Below are 22,225 nucleotides of genomic sequence, written 5' to 3'. Positions count from 1 at the left end.
CTCCATCCCCATTCCCATTGAGCCCTATGGGGGCTCAAATGGGAATGGGGAATGGTTCCCAGAATGGGGACTTACCGGGTCCTCCAAGGTCAGAATGACCCGCTAAGTCCCTATTTCGGGAACCCGGCCCCGGAATGCGGTAAGGGGGTAACCATGGCGCTAATAGCGCCATGGCTACCTCCAACCTCGTAATGACCCCCTAGGTGTTGCTGCAGTTCTTCTGGTGACTTCTGGTCCTTGTTTCGGTATAGTTCGGAATAGTACCGGAGAAACACTTCATTCATCTCTTTCTGATGCGTGAGGGTTATTCCCTGCTCGTCTGTGATGCTGGTGATTTGTCCTTGGCCTATTTCTGACCTGACTAGGTTGGCCAGGAGCTTTCCTGATTTATTTCCCTCTCCATATCTCTTGGCTCTAACTGGGCGTATCATGTGGTGTACCTCTTGGTCTGCCAGTGTATTGAATGTTTCGATGGCTTTGTGTAGGGGGGGCCAGCGTGTTTTGCCCCGGTGCTCTGGTGTATGCTTCCTCTGCCTTCTTTATGTGGGTTTCGGTCTGAATTAAGTTTGAGCGGATCTCTTGCAGTCTACCATGCACTGTGGCAATCAGTAGCCCCCTCAGCCATGCATTGAATGTTTTCCATATTGTGGTGTACGATGATACGAAGCCCTCATTGCGTTCAAAAAAGTCTGTTATTTCCATGTGGAGTGTTTCCACCAGCTCTTCGTCGCGTAGGAGTTGTGGCTGCATCCTCCACATTCGAGGGCTATGATGTGCGGAGCCAAGCAAAATATATAGGATGACTGGGGAATGGTCTGAGAGGGTACGGGGTAGTATAGTGCATTCCTTAGTCTCTTGAATACAGTCCGTGGAGCAGAGCCAGTAGTACATGCAGGAACTCGACCCATGCACGTATGAGTGGAATGTAAACTCCTGTTTGTGTGGGTGAAGTTCCCTCCAAGTATCAGCCAGTGGCAGTAGGCACATGGCATGCTTGATGATTGCCGCTGCCTTCGTCTCTTTCCTACTACTAGTGGTTGTTCTGTCCATCTCGGGGTCCAGGATGGTGTTGAAGTCTCCACCCCAGACCACTTTCTCCTCTCGTGTCGGCAATATCAAAGCCAGTATCTGGTGGTAGAATTCCGGGTTGTCCACATTGGGGCCATAAGTGTTGAGGAGTATCGTATCCTGTCCGTGAAGTGTTCCCCATATAATCACATATCTGCCTTCAGGATCACATTTGGTTTTGGTTATCACAAAGCCTATTCTTCAGTGAATAATTATCGCCACCCCTCTGGATTGTGAAGAATAATCAGTAGTAATCACCTGCTGACCCCAGATATGGCTAAGGGATGTTACTACCTTTTCCGTTGCGTGAGTCTCTTGCAGAAACAGGATGTCAATACGGTGTCTTGTGGCGTTAGCTATGATTTTCCTAGTTTTAATTGGGTTGGACAGGCCTCTTATGTTTCAGGACATAAGCCTAGTGCTCTTCATCTTATCTTGAATTGCCATTCATTCTGCTCCTTGAGATGTGTGCATCGTCTGCCCCGTTCAAGTATAAGTCTTTCAGATTTTGCCTTGCCAGGTTTTTGTATTTTACGTGAAATAAACTCGGTTTTTCTGCTCTATAACAAACATTGATAACTGCGGACCCAACTCCCTGACTGGAACTTTTATTTGCATTCCTTGGTGCAAGTATGTGTAGCGTCAGAGAACCAGTCTCAAATAGGCAACAGGCCTGTAATACCGTTCACCCACCTCCCTCACCATCCCCCCAAACGGGCGGTGTATCCCTGTGAACAATATGCAACATTGCAGAGTGCGGGGGGATGGATGGCCCGCTTTCTTCTCTGGAGTCGTGGCTAAATTTAGCTTTTGTGTTGGGGCGTTGTCCTTCTATATCCGCTTCTGTATATGGTTGTACGAGTTTTTGGCCTCAGGTTCCACTCTGTACTGCCGGAATGTGTTTTTCCATGTATGCCCTGGCCTCATCAGGTGTCTCAAAGAATTGTGTCTTGCCGTTGTTTGTATGCGTAACTTGGCCGGGAATAGCATTGCATATACTATTTTCCTTTCTTTGAGTGCCTTTTTTACTGTGTCAAAGGAGCGCCTCGTCACCTGGACCCCTGATGAGAAGTCTGGGTAAATGTGGATGTGATTGGAGTCGTAGGATAGGGGTGCTTGTTCACGTGCCATTCTAAGGATGAGATCTCGGTCCCGGTAGTTAAGTATTCTTGCTATAATTGTTCAGGGTGGTGCGCCTGGTTTAGGTGGAGGGGCGAGCGCTCTGTGTGCCCTTTCAACTAGGAATTGTTTCGAGAACTGTGCCTCTCGGAACAGAGAGTGAAGCATGTCCTTGAGGAAGTGCTCCATGGGAGTGTTGAGTTTGCGCTCTGCCACCCCAACCACTCTTATGTTATTGCGGCGTGAGCGGGATTCTAGGTCTTCGCATTTGTTTTGGATAGTTTTGATGTCTTTTTGAATCTGTTCTATGGTTTTGTTTTGTATGGCAGATGTGTCTTCGAGGGTTGACACTCTTTCTTCGGCTTCCCCGACTCTGGAGTTGACTTTCCTAATATCTGCTCGGATGGACGTGATGTTCTCACATATATCATCCAGTTTGGAGTTGATCGCCAAGAAACCTTTCTCCATTGCTACCATATAGGGGGTCATGTTTTGCTCTGAAGGGTCCGACGTGGAACCTCTTTGGATGGGTGTCTGGTCAGGTTCCGATTCTGGCGTGGTGGTATTTGCAAATGCGTCCATGGGGCCTCGCTTTTTGTTCTTTGATCCTCCCATCATTCCTGTGTGTTAATCCCCTGGTTCTTTCTGTACCACCGGGCTGGGGGATGTTGTGGAGCGCAGTGTAGGGGATCTTTGAAAATGGCTTGCTTATATGTTTTTTGGAAGTCTGTTGCGGCTATCCTGCTCAGAATGTTAGGATGTTTTCCCCAGGCCCTCTTAATGGGGTTCTGGGGGTCTGGTGCTCCGAGGTGCACTTGGTGGTATACAGAGTGCCGGGAACCTCCCCCAGCGGACCACCCCCCGGCTGCACGGCGAGTGTCCCCCACAAGGTTGGCGTTGTCCGGCGCTGTCCCTCTGTCCCTCAGTCCTTTTCAGGGGTATGGGCAGTGTTTGCTATGCAGGTTGCTTGGGCCCTGTTGGTAGTATAATTGTGCGTGGATTTATGGGGGGGACCCACCTCCCCTGCACGTACCTTGTTGATGCTGAGTCTGCTTTGCTGTGCCCTTCGCTGTCAGGGGAGCGCGGCAGCGAGATCTCTTTACCGTGCCGTGTCTCTACCCCAAGCGTTGCAGTTTCGCTGGCAGGGGTGGGGCGGACGCACCACGATTCAGCCCCCTTGTGCAGGTCGTTTCTGTCTGTGGGTGCTTGTGGGGGGGTGGCCTGCCGTGGGGGCGCTTGTCTCGCCCTCCTGTGCGGATGTTGGTTCGGGCTGCGAGGGGGACTCGTGGTCTCCGCGTCCTTGCGGGCTGTGTTGCAGTCCACCTAAAGTCTGGGTCTCTGGCGCTTGCGTGCTCGCCACCAGGGTCCGGCCCCCAGGATGTGCCGGTGTGAGTATCTGCCCACTGCTAGATGTTCCGGGCTGCTTTCGGTCTGGTCCGCTGATCGCGGTCTGGTCCGGCGCACTCCTTCCCCCGCTCAGCACGATGGTGCCAGTCTAGGATTGAATTTGGCGGCAGCGTCCCAGCCGTTGGAGAAGGATCACGGCAGTGCAGCCTTTTGTTCTTTGGGCTCCAGGCTCCGATTTCGCCCCAGATTTGGACAATGTGGTCCCAGAGTCTTCAGCAGGAAGAACGTGATTTCTGGGGACTCGACAGTAGCAGCCCAACGCAGGATTTCTAAGTGCAGGATGTTGTCAGCCACGGAGCTCACAGCTTAGGCGGCCATCTTGTTCATCGCACAACAGCGCCCCCCCTATTTGTTCCATAGTTAATGGACTAGTGTTGATGTTTGTTGAGGGGGGCGTGGTATGGGGGCAGGAAAGGCAGTATTTTTTACAGGGGTTACAGGGCATGGGATGACTAGCTGTGAGAGATGTGATGACTGGAGGAAATCACTGGGAAGGGGAAAAGACCCCAGATAGCTGCAGAGATTTCCATAGTTAATGGACTAGTGTTGATGTTTGTTGAGGGGGGCGTGGTATGGGGGCAGGAAAGGCAGTATTTTTTACAGGGGTTACAGGGCATGGGATGACTAGCTGTGAGAGATGTGATGACTGGAGGAAATCACTGGGAAGGGGAAAAGACCCCAGATAGCTGCAGAGATTTTAATGCTGAAAGGGGAGTCCGATTGAAAATAGGGATGTTGAACATCAAAGGCCTTAACTCACCCACGCCCTTGTGGTGAGAGAATTCCAGAGGGCAGGACTGGAGGTCTTATTCTTACAGGAGACATGCTTAAAGGGGGGTAGGAGAGATCACCCCGGGTGGAGGGATTCGACATCCAGCATTACCACGAAGGGGGGAGTGGTTGTGGCCTTTCATAAGCGCCTGCATATGGAGCATGTGCAGGTCAAGCCACTCATGACAGGCAGACTCATTATTGTTCTGGGCATGTGGGGGGGAATGTGGATGCTGTTTGCCACAATCTATGTACCGAACCAGGGGCAGAGAGAGATCCTTTTACACACAGGCATTTGACACAATATTGGAGATGCAGGGAGGATTAGAAGTAATAGGCAGAGACTTTAACTGATCAGTGGACACAAGCTTCTCCAAAGGGGAAGAATTTAGGAGTTGCCTGACAGGCTGGGGTTGACACATTTGGGATAACCCTTGAAAGTAGGGGTATAGTAGATGTTTGGAGGACAGCCCATCTCGATCAGAGGAGTTACACTTTCCATTCCAGGCTGCATGATACTTACACCTGGATAGACTATCTCTTACTACACCAGTCACACAATTCAAGGGTATGTGAGTGCACAATCTCTCTGATTGGTTGGTCGGACCATGGCATGGTGGGCATGGAGGGAGTTTGCAATGAAGTTGCAATGGCTTTTTGTGGCGTGATGCTCAATTTGCCACCCAGCTTAGCTCTGAGTTAGAAGAATACTTTTTGCTGAATGACAATAGTGAAGTAGATATTAACACGGTGTAGGGAGCCGGAAAGGCCACCTGCAGAGGCCTTCTAATTAGCAAAGGAGCACGAAAGAAAAGAGAATGTTGGTTAGTGAAGGATAAACTCTGAGGGGATATTGCGCGCTGTGAGGAGGAGATGCATAGGACTAGGCGATATGCAGAGGGAGATTTGGAACACCTGCACCAGATGAAGGTGAAGTTGAGAGCTGTGGAAGTGGGGGATACCATCAGGAAGCTACAATTTCTCAAACAGAAATTTTATGAGAAGGGAGACAAGGCAGATGCCCTACTGGCTGGGAGATTGTGGGCAAAAAGGGCGTAAATGTGGGTTAAAAGGGTTAGATAACTGAATGGTCAGCTTGACACCTCTCGAAGCAGAATAGGGAAGTGCTTTGCAACCTACTATGAAGGACTCTATACTAGTGAGGGAAGCTTATACCAAAGTACGGTGGCACAATATGTGGAACGGCTAGAGGTGGAGACATTTGGGTTAGAAGAACAGGCCCTAATAGAGGTACAGATCACAGTGGAAGAGGTGCAGGAGGCCATCAAGAGACTACCTAGCGGGAAGGAGCCGGGGGAAGCCAGCTTTACGGTTGGCTTCTATAAGAAATGTGCCCCTGTTCTGGTCCCTCACTTGGTCCAGTTATACAACCAAATAATGGATACTGGAATAGCACCACCCTCTTTTAGTAAAGCTCTGATCTCAGTACTCCCAAAGGAGGGTGGAGATCCGGGCTACTGTAAGTCCTATCACCCAATGACATTGTTGTATTTGTATGAGAAAAATGTTCACCAGAGTGCTTGCAACGAGATTGGAGGAAATGTTGCCCCAGTTGATCCAGCCGGACCAGGTGGGATTCATACAGGGAAGGCAGGGTAGTGATGCTATGCGGAAAACCCTGGATTTTATGGAACATACATGCATGGAAGAGGCAGGGGTCATGCTTAAGTTCTCAAGAAGCAGAGGTTTGGAGAACGGTTTCTTAGGGGGTGACAGCGATTTACACAAATCGAACAGGGAAGGTTCTAGTAAATGGGGATACGTCAAGAGATTTCCGTCTGGGTAGGGGCACTATACAGGGCCTTCCACTCTCCCCCCTATTGTTTGCCATATCCATTGAGCCCCTGGCAACAGTGATTAGATGCAACAGTGTGATAGAAGGAATTATGGTAGGGTATACGGTATATAAGATTAGTATGTATGCAGACGACATGCTCATCTATATTTCGAACCCGAGAACCTCTATGCCTCCCGTCCTAAGGTTTTATTTGTGATTTCGGTTTGGGTCTCGGGCCTGAAAGTCAAAACAGCCAAGTATGCGCTGTTTCCGTACATTCGGGGGGAAGAGGATGGGGTGGCAGACTTCAGTGATTTGGGAATACCCATTGTGTTAGACGAGATTCCATATTTGGGGGTGCGAGTGCCCAGGGATACCAAAGACCTCTATCGCGTAAACTTTCTGCCCCTCCTGCACACCCTTTTCATCGATTTGGATTGTTGGTCGAGGCTGACAATGTCGTGGCTAGGTAGCATTAATGCGATAAAAATGACATGCCTCCTGAAGGTGCTCTATCTCTATCAGATGTTTCCAATAGAAATGCCACTGGAGCACTTAACAGAGCTCAAGAGCAGGATTACCCGCTTCGTATAGCAGGGGCAGAAGCGGAGAGTAGCCTATGCAACCTTAATGCAGCCCAAGGAGAGCAGGGGGGTGGGGCTTTCGGATACATATGGCTATTATAGAGCAGCACAATATAAGATCCTAGTGCCACACCTGAGGGTGGATAAAGAAAAGCAATGGGTAGGAATAGAAAACCTTTTGATGAGAACAGTGGCCATAGGTGAATGGATGTGGGCTCCCAAATCTGCTATAATCGCAAAGTTATACAGCATAGACTGCTGGGGCTGTTATGGAGATTGTGTTGGGCAAAGTCAGAAATGAAAGGACTAACCACATGGCCATCCCCTCTTATTTGGGCCCCCCTATCAGGGATGGCATTGAAGAACTGCTCTGTTTTCAGCAATGGTTTGAAGCCGGATTGGCAAGGGGTGGGCAGGTGGTTAAGGATGAGACCTTTATAGCACTGGCGGAGCTACGAGAGGGGCTGAACTTGACAATGCTTTCAGTCTTCCACTACCTGCATTTAAAGGGAGTCCTCATGTCTGAAAAGTGGAAGGAGGCAGTGCAGACGGACCTGACATTGTTTGAAACCATTCTGAGCACTGGTGTGTCTGCCAAGGGACGGATTACAAGCATTTACAGAGCTTTGCTGGTTGCAAGGGGAGGAGGTAGGGTAGGCCTCTGAAAGGAATGGAAAAGGGATATGGAGAGAGAGAGATAGATGATCATGAGTGGGAGCGCTTATATAAAAATGTGCACAGAACATCCATATCCTGTCAATATAAATGACATGGCCTCAAACTTCTATAAAGATAGCAATACACCCCAGACCGCTTGTCCAAAATATTTGGAGGTGTGTATCCATCATGCTGGAGGGTATGCGGCCAAAATGCAGACTACTGGCACATCTGGTGGGCATTTCTGAGAGTACATAAGTATTGGAAAGAGGTGTTGGGATAGGTGAAAGACCTGGGTGTTATAGACAGTGTTGGCATCCCTTTGCTGGTGCTGTTCGGGGTGGAAGAAGGTGAATGCGGATGGGAAAGTCTCTCCCGTATGCTACACTTTTTATTTTTAGCGGCTAGGGTACGCATGGTGATTAAGTTGAAAGGGCCGGAAACTCTTGAGTGAAAGGATATAGGCCCTTAAGGCAATGGAGATCTACGAGATGGAGAATATCACAGGGATCCTCCACAATCTGCAGCCATCTAGAGAAATGGAATGGGTACAGTTTTTAAGGAAATATGGCTCTCAATCATCAACAAATCTTGTAAATGGAGATGAGGATGAGGGAATGGGATAGGGACCAGATGTAGGGGCCACATAGTGGAGATGGCAGATATATATGTCCTTTTGATTTGTGCTGTATCGTTTTGTGACCCTTCAGTAAAAATCTGTTAGTCATCCAAGTATGTTTATGTGTTAAAATTTGTATTGCCTCTACTGCCCACCAGGACTTCCATCAGGCACAATCCAGAGGGTTTGTAAAGCTTCTCCCCACCCTCCAGGATGCTACCATTTGTCACACATCAACTCTGTAGAAAACCTTGTCATGTTCATGACCTGATCTGGACAGGTGAATTGCCAGCTACTTTCTGGGATCTGCTGTCCACCAGCCCACATTTGGAGCACCCTGTGTCATAAGAGAGGTGTTGCTTCCCAAATACTTTTAGTTAAATTGCGAACGATTGGGCTATTCAGTTGTCATGTGAGTAGAATATTAGTGAATTTGAGCCAATCATGCCTGCTTACTATAAGATGGTCCAGATATCTCCTTAGGGATTGCAGCAAATCTCACAATAAACATACACTTGAGCTGGATAACACACTCGGGATGTGGCAGGCAAAGAAGGGTGTAAGGCTACCGACATAGTCAATCTGGTCACAGTGCTTACTGTTATATTTTTTTATGGGATAAGTGAATGTTTGGAAAGCGATTGTGAATGGGGAAATGCTGCATGGGGAGGACTTCACGTTCATACATTTGAATACGGCAGTTTCCCACAGTATAAACAAAATTCTCTAATATTGCCTCATGCCCCCAGGGTGACCGACAGCTTGGGCTTGCAACTAGGTCTTTAATTCTCTTATACCCCATCATAAAGAATATTTTGTATATTGTTAAATGCAAAGTACCCTTGCATAGTATGGGAATGCTGCAATATGACCATAACAAAATAGAATGTGCCTTCTCCACTTCCTCCATCTTGTTGTGCACTGTTCATTTAGGATATATTTCAGGTTCTCCGCTACTTGACATTCACACACTCTAATATTTGCATGGGTGCATCTTTAATTCCAATTGTGAGATGTGCCTTACACAAACTTGTTTTATCTTCCTCTGATGCAGTGGATCACAGGCAAGAGGATTACACTAAGACATATGTTCAGAAAATGTCTCCTTCTGCCAACTTTGCCAGGAAGGCTAGAAAGTTAAATGGTGGCATGAACCCCTTTTTTGACGCAGTCACCCAGGAGAGGATGCCTCAGGATAAGGTGTCCAGTATGCAGCAGCAGGTTTTAGCTATCACAGGAGAACTCAAGTCCCAACGGGTAAGCTCTGTCCACTGTGCTAATACATTTGGGATTCAATGTTACATTATTGTTACAATTGTCACAGCATCTCTGTATGGTGGAAAGCATTACATTTCAAAGATACAACCGAATTACACCTTTCCTTTTGTAGCGTTATAGTCTAAAATCTATATGACAAAGTTCATTGTAATTCTAAATCTCTCTCAGTGTCCATTGATTTCCTCTTTGTAACGATTTTGTTTTTTGGTTAGTACTCATTTTGATAGCGGTTCATGTCTATGTGGTGATGTGTATGAGTTTTTACAGTCTTCAAAGTAGAAACTGCATACTGTTGACTATTGCTCAAGAAATGTATATTTTATTATTTCCTGTTTTTCTGCAATATCCTTGTTGGGTAACCTGCACATCTGAAGTCTGATATTGAAACTTCCTTGCCAAAGCTGCATTCAAGCTTGAAAAATTGTGCACAAAATAGTCTGTGCTCAAACCAACTGTGCAATCTGAATGGTTAGTGGATGATTGCTGCATTGATCATGAAACTACCTTGATGGTAAGTGAGATGATGAAGATACGGTATAGGGATCTGAAAATATTACTATCTCAGGTGAACAGTTACCTAGAGCACCCACACTGTGATTGTTGAAGTTTAACCTGATTCTGGATGAGCTTCTGGATGAGCTAGTGGAGTATGCACACAGTCATTTTGGAGGCAAGAGGGGAATGCCTCTTTTATTATGTCAATGCTTGTGTACAAGGACTCCTCCCACATAAGTCTAGTATTGCTTTGGAGATGCCTGCATGTTTCCTGGTCTAACAGTACAGTTATTGGTACTAAGTGAATAAAATTAATAAAACGATTTTTTTAAATTGTTTTTATAAATCACTGATTTAAGAAGACGGCTTGGAGATGGCTCCTAGCAGTCTTTCTAAATTGAACTGTCAGCCTCTGCAACGCACACAAGTGCACGCAAGGGCTGACAGGCACGGCAGGCCGGAATGGGGAAGTCGCTGAGGGACCAAGTAAGTTTTTGTATATTCCTGTATCTGCTGGTGAGTAATGTTTGTGGCAGGTGTAATGTGTTACGTGAGAGTGCGCGACAGAGTGATGCAACTCTGTCACACAGTAATAAAAGGGGCGTTCCCACGTGAACGAGTCAGTGCGTGCCGGGAGCCCGAAAAGGTGAACACTGTGGGCCTCATTACGAGAATCGCTGTAAAAACGGGGTCATTACCGGCATGGAGGAAGTAGCGGGTCCTTGCTCCTTTGACGCCGCTAATAACGGCTGATTACGAGTGCGCAAGCACGCACAAACCCCCATGCCGGTAAGGGCCATACCGCCATGCTGCTAATGGGCCTCCAACACCCCGATAGCGCCATCACGGGACCCGCCGATAGCGCCTCTGCCAAGGAGCAACCCCTTAATAACGACCCGGTAATAACAACATGCTAATACCGGGCTCGTAATACCAGACCCGGAAGTAATGTCATCGCGTCGGAACGGGAAATGCGCCGGTGGCCATCTTTAAAAACACAATCCATTGCAATCCTCCCAAACCACCACTGCTACAGAGGAGAGACCAGGGCCATTGTGTACAACATGTCCAAGGCAACCCGAAACACTACCCCCCACCTGCACAAGAAGCGCTTCTCAGATGCGGAATTGAATATGTTGGCAGATACCCTTGCTGCACATGCCGATGAGGTATTTACCAACAACCTCAAGAAGGAGGTGCAGTTGAGGAAGAAGGAAATTTGGGCGGAGGTAGCACGCAAGGTGTCTGCGGTAGGCACAAACCCCCGGACAGTCAAAGACTGCAAAAAAAGATGGGACGACCTCCGTCTCAGGGTCCGGAACATCCTGGCCAGCAATCGGAGGGAGGCCATGCCACAGGCGGGGGTGCGCACTTACCGGTTAAACTCATGCAATGGGAGGAAATCTGTAGTACAACCATACAGATGGAGTCGATAGAGGGCTTCGGGGAAATGGAGATGGGTGCCACGACATCTGGAAAAGGAGGTGAGTGACCCTGCAAACCCCAGTAGGCCAAACCATGACGTAGCACAACTGATGTGAATGTGAGCCGAGGCAAGGCAATGCATGGCCCATCATACACACATTTACAGATCCATGTCCAGATGGAGGGCCAAACCCTGCCACACTGAAATGCATGCTGTGTGCCAATCCCATTACCAACAGACACCCAACACACAGGAACAATTTGCATGTAACACATCACACAAAGCCCAATACAATGGCATACCACCTGGTACGTATCAGTGCCAAATGGAGATGCCACAGCAAATGCCAATATGCCCTCCCTTGAAACTACCCTGTGTGATACACCTATAAGATTGCAATGCATAAGAAATGAAATACCGTACTGCACCATCTCATGCTTCTTGCATGTAACAGCGTCACTGATGCCCTGCATCTCTTACTCCCACACAGGCACTGATGGAGAAGGCGGGAGTCATGACCCATCCACAAGGTCTTCCTTGTCCAGAGCCAGACCGCCGCTCACTGGCCAATCCACCTCCGGGGCAGCACAGTGGCCCACAGTCCAATCCAGGCCATGCAAGCACACGATGACACCGCAGCAGTGGACGTGACTGCTACCACACAGCTGCCATCAACAGCCAAAGGGGAGGCTGATGGCACCCAGTCTGCTGCCACAAGCTCGGTGGGTGAGGCAACAGCCACAGCCCCACCCAGTGACGTTGATCTCGGAGCAGAGGTGTACGTGGACCAAGATGGAACAATCCATGTGGAATGTCCACACACCCCTAGGCCCCCGTCCATCCCCCAACCCCACACCCAGGCCACACCCTCCAGCCCCATGCCGGATTCTGCACTGCACAGTTCCGACATCAGTACCACCCCCGAGGCCAGCCCTGCAATGGCACGACCAGCCGCAGCACCCTCAACCTCTGCTGCTCCCACTGACTTGGAGGCACGGCTGTCAAGGGTGGAGGCAAGGCAGTACTCCATGATTGACCTTGTGCGCCAATATGTGGCTGATGGAGAGGAGACATGGCAAGAGATCGGTCAGGCCATTGCTGGGAACACTGCCACCATTAATGCCTGTGCGGTCATGATCCGTGGCAGTTTGGGAGCCGTCACTCAGGTCCTGACCAGCATCCTGCAAAACATGCAGCACCAGCAACCTGCCCTGGCCTTGCCAATTCAAACCGCATCCAACCTATCCTCCACACCTGCATCCTCTGCACCCTCCGGCCCTGTACGGATGACAAGGCGGAGTGCGAGGCAGACCGAAATGCTGCCCCCGGACACAAAGAAAGCACGCAAATAGTGTGGATTGACAATGTGTGTAGGGGGAGGTGGTGTTGGTGGTGTATAGGGGATTAAGGGGGTGTTCATTGGGGGGTATGGGGAGTTCATTGAGGTATGGGGAGTTCATTGGGGGTATGGGGAGTTCATTGGGGGTATGGGGTGTTCATTGGGGTTAGGGGGAGTTCATTGCAGCATGGGTAGTTCATTGGGGAGTATGGGGAGTTCATTGGGGGATGGGGTGTTCATTGGGGGAATGGGGTGTTTGGGTGTTTGTGGGTGGAGGGGGGAGGGGGAAGGTCGTGTGAGTGGTGGAGGGAGGACACACTTTTCTGTAGTTTTCATTAATACACCCGTTGTGTGCAAAATCATTTAATGCCTGGACATTGTTCATTTCGTATGTGTTCATTTTATTCATGACAGTGCACAGTGCCCAACACCCCACATACCCTGTGTGCATATCCACATGGACCCAGTGCTCAGTGTCGTACTCACACATATCCATCAACTTCCTGTGGTTCAGAAGTATTCGTCAATCAGTGATTGGCGTACAGCACGGCCATCTTGTGCATCACATACTGGCAGGGGTGCTGCTTCTCCTCCATCATCATCCTCATCATCCTCTCCCGGTGCATGCATGTCAATGTCAGGTGTCAGTGGTACATTTCTCCGGATGCACATGTTGTGCAGCATGACACAGACCATGGGGTTCTACGTGATTTCATTGCCGCACTTTTCATCGTGGGGTTTGGTAACCCACCCAAATCCCCCTTTCTTTTTTTTCTTTTTTTTACATCCCGAACACCCAAACCCATTTTTTAAAAAATGTACCCCCCAAAAAAATTCGATGTTTTTTTTACGAAAAATAAATCACGGCAAAAAACCCCGCAATGAAAAGTGCGGCGATTAAATGACGGTATACCGACCATGGTGATCTTTGCCACCTTCTGAGGCCCATAAAGGAGTGCTCCACCAGACCTGCTTAGGCAGCGGAACCGCGCCTTCAACAGGCCAAAGGTCTGCTCAATCACAACACGGGTACAGGTATGAACCCGATTGTACTTCTCTTCGTGCTTGTTACGCGGGTTGCGCACAGGGGTAAGTAGCCACGGCTTCAAGGGATAGCCTCCATCACCTGCATGGGAGCACAAAGAGGTCTGTATGAGTCATTCTGAGCTGCCACCTTTAGGATTCACGGCCATGGCCGCAGATATTTGGTGTTGACATGCACATGTCTCTGTACGTATGCACACAGATTCATTGGATACATTGTGTACTGCAATATGGTCTGCTGTTGTGGATTGCATTGTTCAGATGATGCAGGGTGTACACTTGCATGCTGATGCAGATGGACTGTGGATGTGGAACGATGTCTTGGCTCCCATAATTGCAGTGTATGCTACTCTGTGCCTAATCACACGGGCGACATTGGCACAGTTGTTGTCATGTTTAGTTATGCATCGCTTGACATACCCACGGTGGCCTGGTTGTGTGTCTTGCATGTTGTGATTAATGTACGGCATTGATCTAATGTGTGGCATTGATGTGTCATGCTCGAGATTAGAGGTTCAGGTCTGAAGTGTTTAGTTCTGAGTGCATTGTCCACTCACCACCCAGGTGGAGTATGCACCCCCCCATTCCCACCCAGGTGGAGTATGCACCCCCCATTCCCACCCAGGTGGAGTATGCACCCCAACCCCATTCCCATCCAGGTGAAGTATGCATCCCCCCCCATTCCCACCCAGGTGGAGTATGCACCCCCCCATTCCCACCCAGGTGGAGTATGCATCCCCCCCATTCCCACCCAGGTGGAGTATGCATCCCCCCTCCTCACAACCCCAATGCACTGCTATGGGCCAGTCAGGCAACTCACCAAGCAGCCAGGCACATCGTCCAGCATGTCGCTCCATGTGGCAGGCTAGTGTGGAGTTACGCAGCATCATGGCATCATGTGTAGATCCGGGATATCGGGCGCAACATTGTGTGATGATCTTGCTGGAGTCACATACCATCTGCACATTGATGGAGTGGTATTGCTTGCGATTGCGATACACCGCCTCTGTTGCATGAGGGGCGACCAATTCTACATGGGTGCAGTCGAGGGAACCGACTCAATTGGGCATGCCTGCCAGTGCATGGAAGCCTACTTTAGTGTCGACAAGTTGCCGGGCAATCCGTGGTAGGGATATGTGGGTGCTAGCGTGCTTCAGGAGGGCATCCAGGACTTGGGTCAGCATGCCTGAAAAGAGTGGCTGTGATATGCCATGCAGTTGGCCCACTGTGTGCTGGTAGGTGCCTGTGGCCAGGAAGTGGAGCACAGACACCACCTTTAGTAGCGGGGGGATGGCAGTGCGTATTTCTATGAGGCTGACGATGTTGTTGTCTATCATGTCCACTATGGTGGTGATGGTGTCCCTGTCCAACCGGTACAGGGTGTGGATCTGCCCTGGGGTTAGATTGAATGGACTGGGTCTGATGCGAGGGATTGGTGGCTGCCTACGAGGTACCACTGGCTACACCGGTGGTAATTGCTGGGCTTGTGTCACCATCCTTCCCCTCCTGCATCTCTTCTGTGCTGCCTGTTATTGTAGCTGTAGTTGTTGTTGCTGTTGTTTCTGTTGTTGCTGTAGTTGTAGCAGTACAGTCATGTCCTCCAGCCCCATGATTGCAAGAGCTAGTGGTATCATTTTGGTGTGGGAAGGGGTGTGTTGTGTGGGTGTACTCCTTTTGTACTGGGACAGGCTCCATTGACTCCACCTGTGGTGATTGTGTGCACCTGTGGCAGTTGCCTACACTGCAGGTTGCTATTTATGGGTGGTCCGCGATGCCTGTATTGCTGCCGTCGTGCAGGACCTAATTACCGCCTGCAGGATGCCGGTAAGTGCATGCCCGCGCAACTTGTGATGTCCTCCTATTACCGGCATCCTGGTATTTCTGCCGCGAAGGGGCGCCTGTACGCGTGCATGCCGGTATGAAGGTGCACGGTACGGGCGGTGGCGGTATTGGCGGGTTGTCGGGTCGTAATGGCCCGGACCCGTTAACGATGCCGGTATTACCATTCCGCCTTCCTATTTTCATTACCTCCATGCTCGTAATGAGGCCCTGTGTGTATGTGTCCTCTGTGGGGGAAGGTGTTCCCTGGCCCAGGGCAGCACTCGCGACATGCTAACAATGGCGTCTAGGGGGTCAGCCTGAATGAACCCATGCGCTCGGGCAAGGGAAGGTCTCCCAGCACATCCCACGGCGGAGGATGATATTGGACACTAGTTCACCTGCTTATCGAGCACCAGCCTCATGGTAAGGCACCCTTTGGACTACAAACGGTCCCGGTGGCTGCGGCTCTTCCACAGAGTGCTTGTGCACCTCTGGGGACAATTTTTGGAAGCGCTGACTTGGCGCACATAAAAAAAAAGAAGAGAAAAAAAATTGGAGGTCATTAAAAGCCTATCTTGTGACTGCCATAACGTGATTTTCACTTAAAAGGGGATGGTCCCAACCCCGTTGTCAACGTCAATTAAGGGCAAAACTCTGTGGCGAACCTCATATTATGCCCATGGGGGTGATAATGGAAGAGTAAACTCACCCCTACACAAAGACCGTTATACATCTGGTTTGCGGCCTCCAACAACATGGGGGTGCCTGTGCGCTCTGTTGGGGACAACGTATGCTGTGGCTCAAGTGTGACATCATGGACACGGGCCAAGGCGATGCCCAGGCAGCGGCGGCTGGAAATGCGCCAGCAGCAGTGAGAGCCATTGGTGGCAGACAGGGACCCAGACAACAAGGATCTCTAGCATCAATGCCAGAATCTGACACATCATGAACACCGTTTAGCCTGGGACCCAAATGGAACCTATGGATTGAGTGATTAGAAATGTACTCCAGGGCCACAGGGGAGATGAATGATGAAGCAAGGATGTCGACCCTAATCTACGCAGCCGGCCCGGCAGTAGACAAAATCTTCAAGACTCTGAGGCCTGTCGATGACTCCTATCAAGCTGCGTAAACATGTATAACAGAGCACTTCATGCCGTTAGCAAACCTGGACTATGAGAGGTTTGTAATGTGTGCGGCGAAACAAAAGGATGATGAAACACTTGACAACTTCTATGGACGCCTTAGCCACCTGGCATCTATGTGCGCCTGGGACAACGAAGAGAGTGTGGTCTGCCAACAATTGATCCAAGGATACACTTCCAGAATAATGAGGTATTAAGAGAGACTGGACTAGCTCTAGCCCGTATTCTCGAAATGGGACGCTCGTATGAATTGGCCAACGCGCAGCCTAAAAAATAGACGCTGCGATACGCACACTGAAAATTGATGATGTGTGCGGTAGGTCGCCAGCAAGGAATGAAAACAGCAAAAAAGGGATGGACCACTAGGAAAGAAAAAGGACACGAACTGCCTATACAATGCTGAAGAAGTGAGTATGACACCCCTCACCCAAGGGAATGCCCTGCCAAGGGGCGAACATGTGGAAGATGCGGCCCGCCAAACCATTTTGCACGAATGTGCAGAGCTCCAACACCTGTCATAGTTCCAAGAAGCCCTGGAAAAATGTACTTTGGCGTGCAGAGACGCCCTCAAAGTCTGGCACATGTAGAACAAGGGGAAGATCCCGGGGCCCCGGACATTGCAGAGGAAGAGGACAAAGAAATATTCTTTATCTCCAGCGTAAGTGCAATAAAGATAAAGAAACAGAGACAACCGAGGTGCATAGTGAGCATGGAGGGGTCAGACATACCTGTACTAATAGACACTCGTGCCTCGGTTAATGTGATGGCACAAGGACACTATGAATCACTGCCAGGTCCACCGGCACTGAGGGCAGCCAATGCGAAGATATTTACATTTGGGGGAGTGAAACCCATACCACTAAAAGGAGTGTTCATTTCAAAAGTGTATCATGGAGGAAACTCCATAAAGGCACGGTTTTTCATCACGGATATCAGTAAAGATACACTTCTCAGTTGTGCTGCAGCAGAGGCTTTGGAGATCGTCCATTTTGCATATGGAGTGTATGTTGAAGACATTAACACGATGCTCTAGAAGTTCACTGAGGTTTTCGAAGGAATCGGAAAACTGACAGGCAAACCGGTAAAGTTGAACATAGACAAGTCCATTCGCCCAGTGGTGCTGAATCACCAGAGGATACCATTCCACCTGAGGGAACAGGTAGATAAGGAGCTGGACCATCTAGTGTGACTAGACATTATTGAAAAGGTGGAAGGACCCACCCCCTGGGTGTCCCCAATAGTGGTGGCACGAAAACAGAAACAGCCAGAGTCAGTACGCGTTTCTGTGGACATGAGGCTGCCGTATAAAGTAATTAAACGAAGGAGTCACTTAACCCCCACGCTTGATGACATTGTAGGGGAACTTCAAGGGGTCAGAGTATTCTCCAAGTTGGATCTAAGGGCCTGATATCACCAAGTGGTCCTCCACCCCGAGTCCCGATACATGACCACCTTCAGGACACACAGGGGTTTGTATCGGTACAAAAGGCTCAGCTTCGGGGTGTTGTCAGCTGCTGAAGTATTTCAGAACATTATCAGAGGAGTGCTGGCAGACCTGGAAGGAGTATTAAATATAAGCGATGACATTCTTGTATTCGCCGGATCGGAAGCTGAACACATGGTGAGACTGGGGAAGACTATGGAGAGAATAAGAGAACTGGGACTCATACTCCGCAAAGAAACATGCAAATATCTCCTCAAACAAATCGAAATTCTTTGGGTTTATGTTTCATGAAGGAGGCATGTCACCAGACTCCAGAAAAGTGATGTGTGGCTGAGGTGCGCAGCTTTCTCGGCATGGTGACATACTGTGGGCGTTTCGTTCAAAACCTGGCGATGCTATCCAAACCATTGAGGAACTTGACAAAGAACAGTCAGCATGAAGATGGACCGTTTTTGAACAAGAAGCGTTCGAGGGAATCAAAAAAGCGCTGACAGCACAGGACACGATGGTGTTTTTCAACCCTTATCTGGACTTGTGGACACTAGCCCTTTTCGTGTCTTGGGGCAGTTCTATCCCAGTGTGACCCCAGTGGACCCGTCAAGCCAGTGGAATTTGTGAGCAAGGCGCTCTCTGAGACGGAGCAGGCTTACTCCCAAATTGAACGGGAGGCCTTGACTGTTCTATGCGGGTGTGGGCAATTTCGACTATACATCCTATGGAGAGCAGTCACGGTAATAATTGAACACAAACCGCTACTACGGATCATGGCATGGTCGTCCTCAAAGCCGCCACCCCACCTCAAATGATGGATGCTGGCACTGTTGGAGTATGGGGTGATTCTGGTATACCACCCGAGGTTGCACAATGCGGCAGACTCAAAACACCTCATCCGGCCAAGTGCAGAGCCGAGCATGGAAGTGAGGCAGAAGAGCATGTGAACCTCGTGGTGGATGCAGCCACACCCGTCTAGCTGTCAATACAAGATCTAACTGATGTTTTGATCAAAGATGAATGTTTCAGCCTTATCAGGGTGGCAATGCAAAATGAAGAGTGGAAAGATGTCCTGATGGAGTTGAACAAAAGAATCCAAGAAGCCAGAATAGAATTTGAGCAGCAGTGGAGAGCCTAACATGAATTAGCATTCACGCAAGAAGGGCTATTGCTGAGGGGAGAGAGAATGGTGGTCCCTCTGGCGTTGATTCCCGGGGTGTTGGAGCTAGCTCACCAAGGACACTAGGGATCTGCCAAAACAAAGGCCTCGCTGAGACTAAAAGTGTGGTTCCTGGATCTCGAAAACTAGTTGTTTTTTAAAAACAATTTTTATTGGTTTTATGCACACAAACTTCCAGTTTACAACTGTGGATCAGTACCAATGCAAAACATTTTCTGCTTTACAACTGTTATTCACCTCCCCAACTCCCTCCCCCTATCCCGGCCCACCTTGCGCACTGCTGCCTTTATCAACTACCATCCACCACCTCTCTACCTTGCAGCATCACCCGACTAAGGGTCTAGTGCAATCCAGTGCGTCATGTTCTGAGACCGCCAGGTCAGCCACCAATTGCCTCCACGCCTCGAGTCCTCCCTGGTCCTGTTCTGTACCCCTGCCTCTCGCTTCCTGCCATACCACAGACTCAGCATTGGCACATTTTAGCAAGTCTCTCCACCATATTTCCACGGCCGGCCTAGCTTGTGCCTTCCACCCCATTGTTATTCAACGTTTTGCTAATATATATGCTAGGTCCTTAAGTTTGCTAAGATTTTTCACCAATCGTGAGTATGTTATGTGCTGTTCTCTGTGCGCTCCTGTATCATTATTCAGCTCCTCAAACTCCCTGGGCCTCCCTTCCGTAAATACATCACGGGGTGCATTCTTCAGGTAGCAGCCTAGATTCCTGTGTATGCTCGTCTGATAGCCCTCTGGCCACGAATTGTAGCTGGCTGGCCACAAAATACAACTCAAAATTGGGCAGCTTTATGCCTCCTTGTTCGTACAGCAGTTGTAGCTTTTGAAGTGCCACTCTGCACCTAGAGTTATGCCATATAAAGCTCCCACGGTTTATAGTCAAAACGTCGAAAACATAATGTCGAATAGCAAAAATGTCGAAAAAAAAATGTCGAATGTAAAAAAGTCGAAAAAACATACATATAATAGGAAAAGTCATAATTTCGAGAAAAAAAAATGTCGAAAAAAAAATTGAAAACCCAAAACACTCTTTTTTTTTTTTTACCCAGATAGTAACATTTAATATGGGGGGGGGGTCCCCCCCCAACCCCCCCATCCCAAACCCCTACCCCAACCCCCCCCCCTCCTCCCCATCCCTCCCACCCCCCATAGATATACCTTTAATTATTTTAAAAAAATCTTTAATATAATATTAAATAATTAATTAATTATTTAAAAAACCATCCCAAACCCCTATCCCCAACCCCCCCCCATCCTCCCCATCACCCCCACCCCCCATGGAAATACCTTTAATTATTTTAAAAAAAAAAGTTTAATAAAATATTTATTATTAACACATAAAATCGAAAAAAGTCGAAAAAAAGTCGACATTTTTGTTTTTCGACATTTTTGTTTTTCGACTAAATATTTTCGACATTTTTACTTTCGAATATATTGTATTCGAAATTATGACTGGATACCAGCTCCCACATAGGCCATGTACCTTCTTAAAGAACGACTTAGGTATTGCAAATGGGACGTTTGTGAAATAATGCAGCAGTCTCGGTAGCACCACCATCTTCAGTAAGGCCGCCCGCCCCATCATAGAGAATGGCAGCCTAGCCCAAGATGTCATGCATTTCTCTATCTTGGTCACCGCCTTCACCGTATTATATAAGTGTTCTGCCTTGGGGTTGCGGTATACATCCACTCCCAAGTATCTGAACGTCCCACCTTCCCACTTTATCAGCAGCAACGGCAATTTGTGTGCTGGCTTCCCGGCGTACGCGCCCAAGGGGTACAGGCAAGATTTCTGGGGGTTAACGGTTATGCCCGACAGTACCGCATATCTTCCCAACACATCAAGAACATATTCTCTTTAGGGTAGTGAAGGTACAGGAGCATGTCATCCGCAAATAGGGATATAAGGTGTCTCTCTCCCGTGGTGCCTACACCCACTTCCCCGTATTCTTCCCGTAAATAAACAGCTAATGGTTCCAGAGCCAAAATAAAGAGCATCGGGGACCAAGGGCTGCCCTGTCACGTTCCCTTATTTAGCCACCATTGCTGCGAAACCGTGCAGCCCGTTTTGACTCTTGCTATCGGCTCATTGTACAATAAGCTCACCCATTTAATATATGTGCACCCCATACCAAATTCTTCCAAAACCGTCAGCAGCCACGGCCATCGGAGTCGAATGCCTTCTCTGCATTCAATGACACTTCTACCACTTCTTGTGTATCTCTCTGGGTATAATCTATAATGTTGTGTAATCTTGGTAAATTGTTAGTAATGTTCCTGTGTGGTACGTATCCTGTCTGATCTGGGTGTATAAGTTTGCCAATAACTCCCTTAAGCCTCTTTGCCATGACTGCAGTAAGAATGTTCCCGTACTGGTTTAGCAGGGAAAGTGGCCTGTATGAGCCACATTCCGTGTCCGGCTTATCTGGTTTGAGGAGGGGAACAATGATTGACTCTCTCAGGAACCCCGGAAATTTACCCGTGTCTAATGCCTTGTTTAACATTGCTAATGGGGAAGTATTTCGGCCATATATTCTTTATAAAGTTCCCCGGGGAGCCCATCCGCCCCTGGGACTTTACTATTTGGTAGTTCTTTAATCACGCTTCCAAGTTCTTCCAATGTGATAGGGACTTCTTTCCTCTGTTATTATCCTAGGAAGCTTAATCTCGGTCAATGCCTCTTGCATATTCACCTCCTCTGTTCCTCTGGCCTCAGAACAGAGTTGCTTATAGTAGTCATAAAAACATTTGTTCACCCCCTCCTGGGTCTCCCATAACTTCCTGTCTCTACCTTTCACCGCTCTAATATTCTACTTTTTGGTCTCACCTTTGTACAGCCACGCTAACAACCGGCCCGGTTTGCCTCCTTTGGCGTGCTGTTTCTCAAAGTATTTCCTGTAGCTGAGTTTTCCCAACCTTTCCCAACACCCCTTACATTCCTTCTGCAGGTCCGCCACCTCCTTAGCTTCTTCTATAAATGTATTAGTGTTTTTTTTTTACTATGTGTTCTCAACGTTCTCGATG

The 22,225-nt window shown here is 48.7% G+C and overlaps 1 protein-coding gene across 4 annotated transcripts in view; it reads left to right on the top strand.

The window, feature by feature from the left end:
* The window catches only part of TBC1D2 (TBC1 domain family member 2), a 1,652,487-nt gene that overhangs the window by 1,018,362 nt on the left and 611,900 nt on the right, over positions 1-22,225 (top strand). For all 4 annotated transcript variants that reach the window (XM_069630602.1, XM_069630605.1, XM_069630603.1 and 1 more), the window contains one exon: positions 9,078-9,280. In XM_069630602.1, coding sequence (XP_069486703.1) covers positions 9,078-9,280 — 203 coding nt within the window. The remainder of the gene's footprint in view (positions 1-9,077; positions 9,281-22,225) is intronic.

The sequence above is a fragment of the Ambystoma mexicanum genome, chromosome 6q (genome assembly GCF_040938575.1).
Source record: "Ambystoma mexicanum isolate Mex_15411 chromosome 6q, UKY_AmexF1_1, whole genome shotgun sequence".
NCBI classification, from domain to species: domain Eukaryota; kingdom Metazoa; phylum Chordata; class Amphibia; order Caudata; family Ambystomatidae; genus Ambystoma; species Ambystoma mexicanum.
Note: the sequence above shows the minus strand (reverse complement) of the source record. Positions and strands in the feature narration are given on the sequence as shown.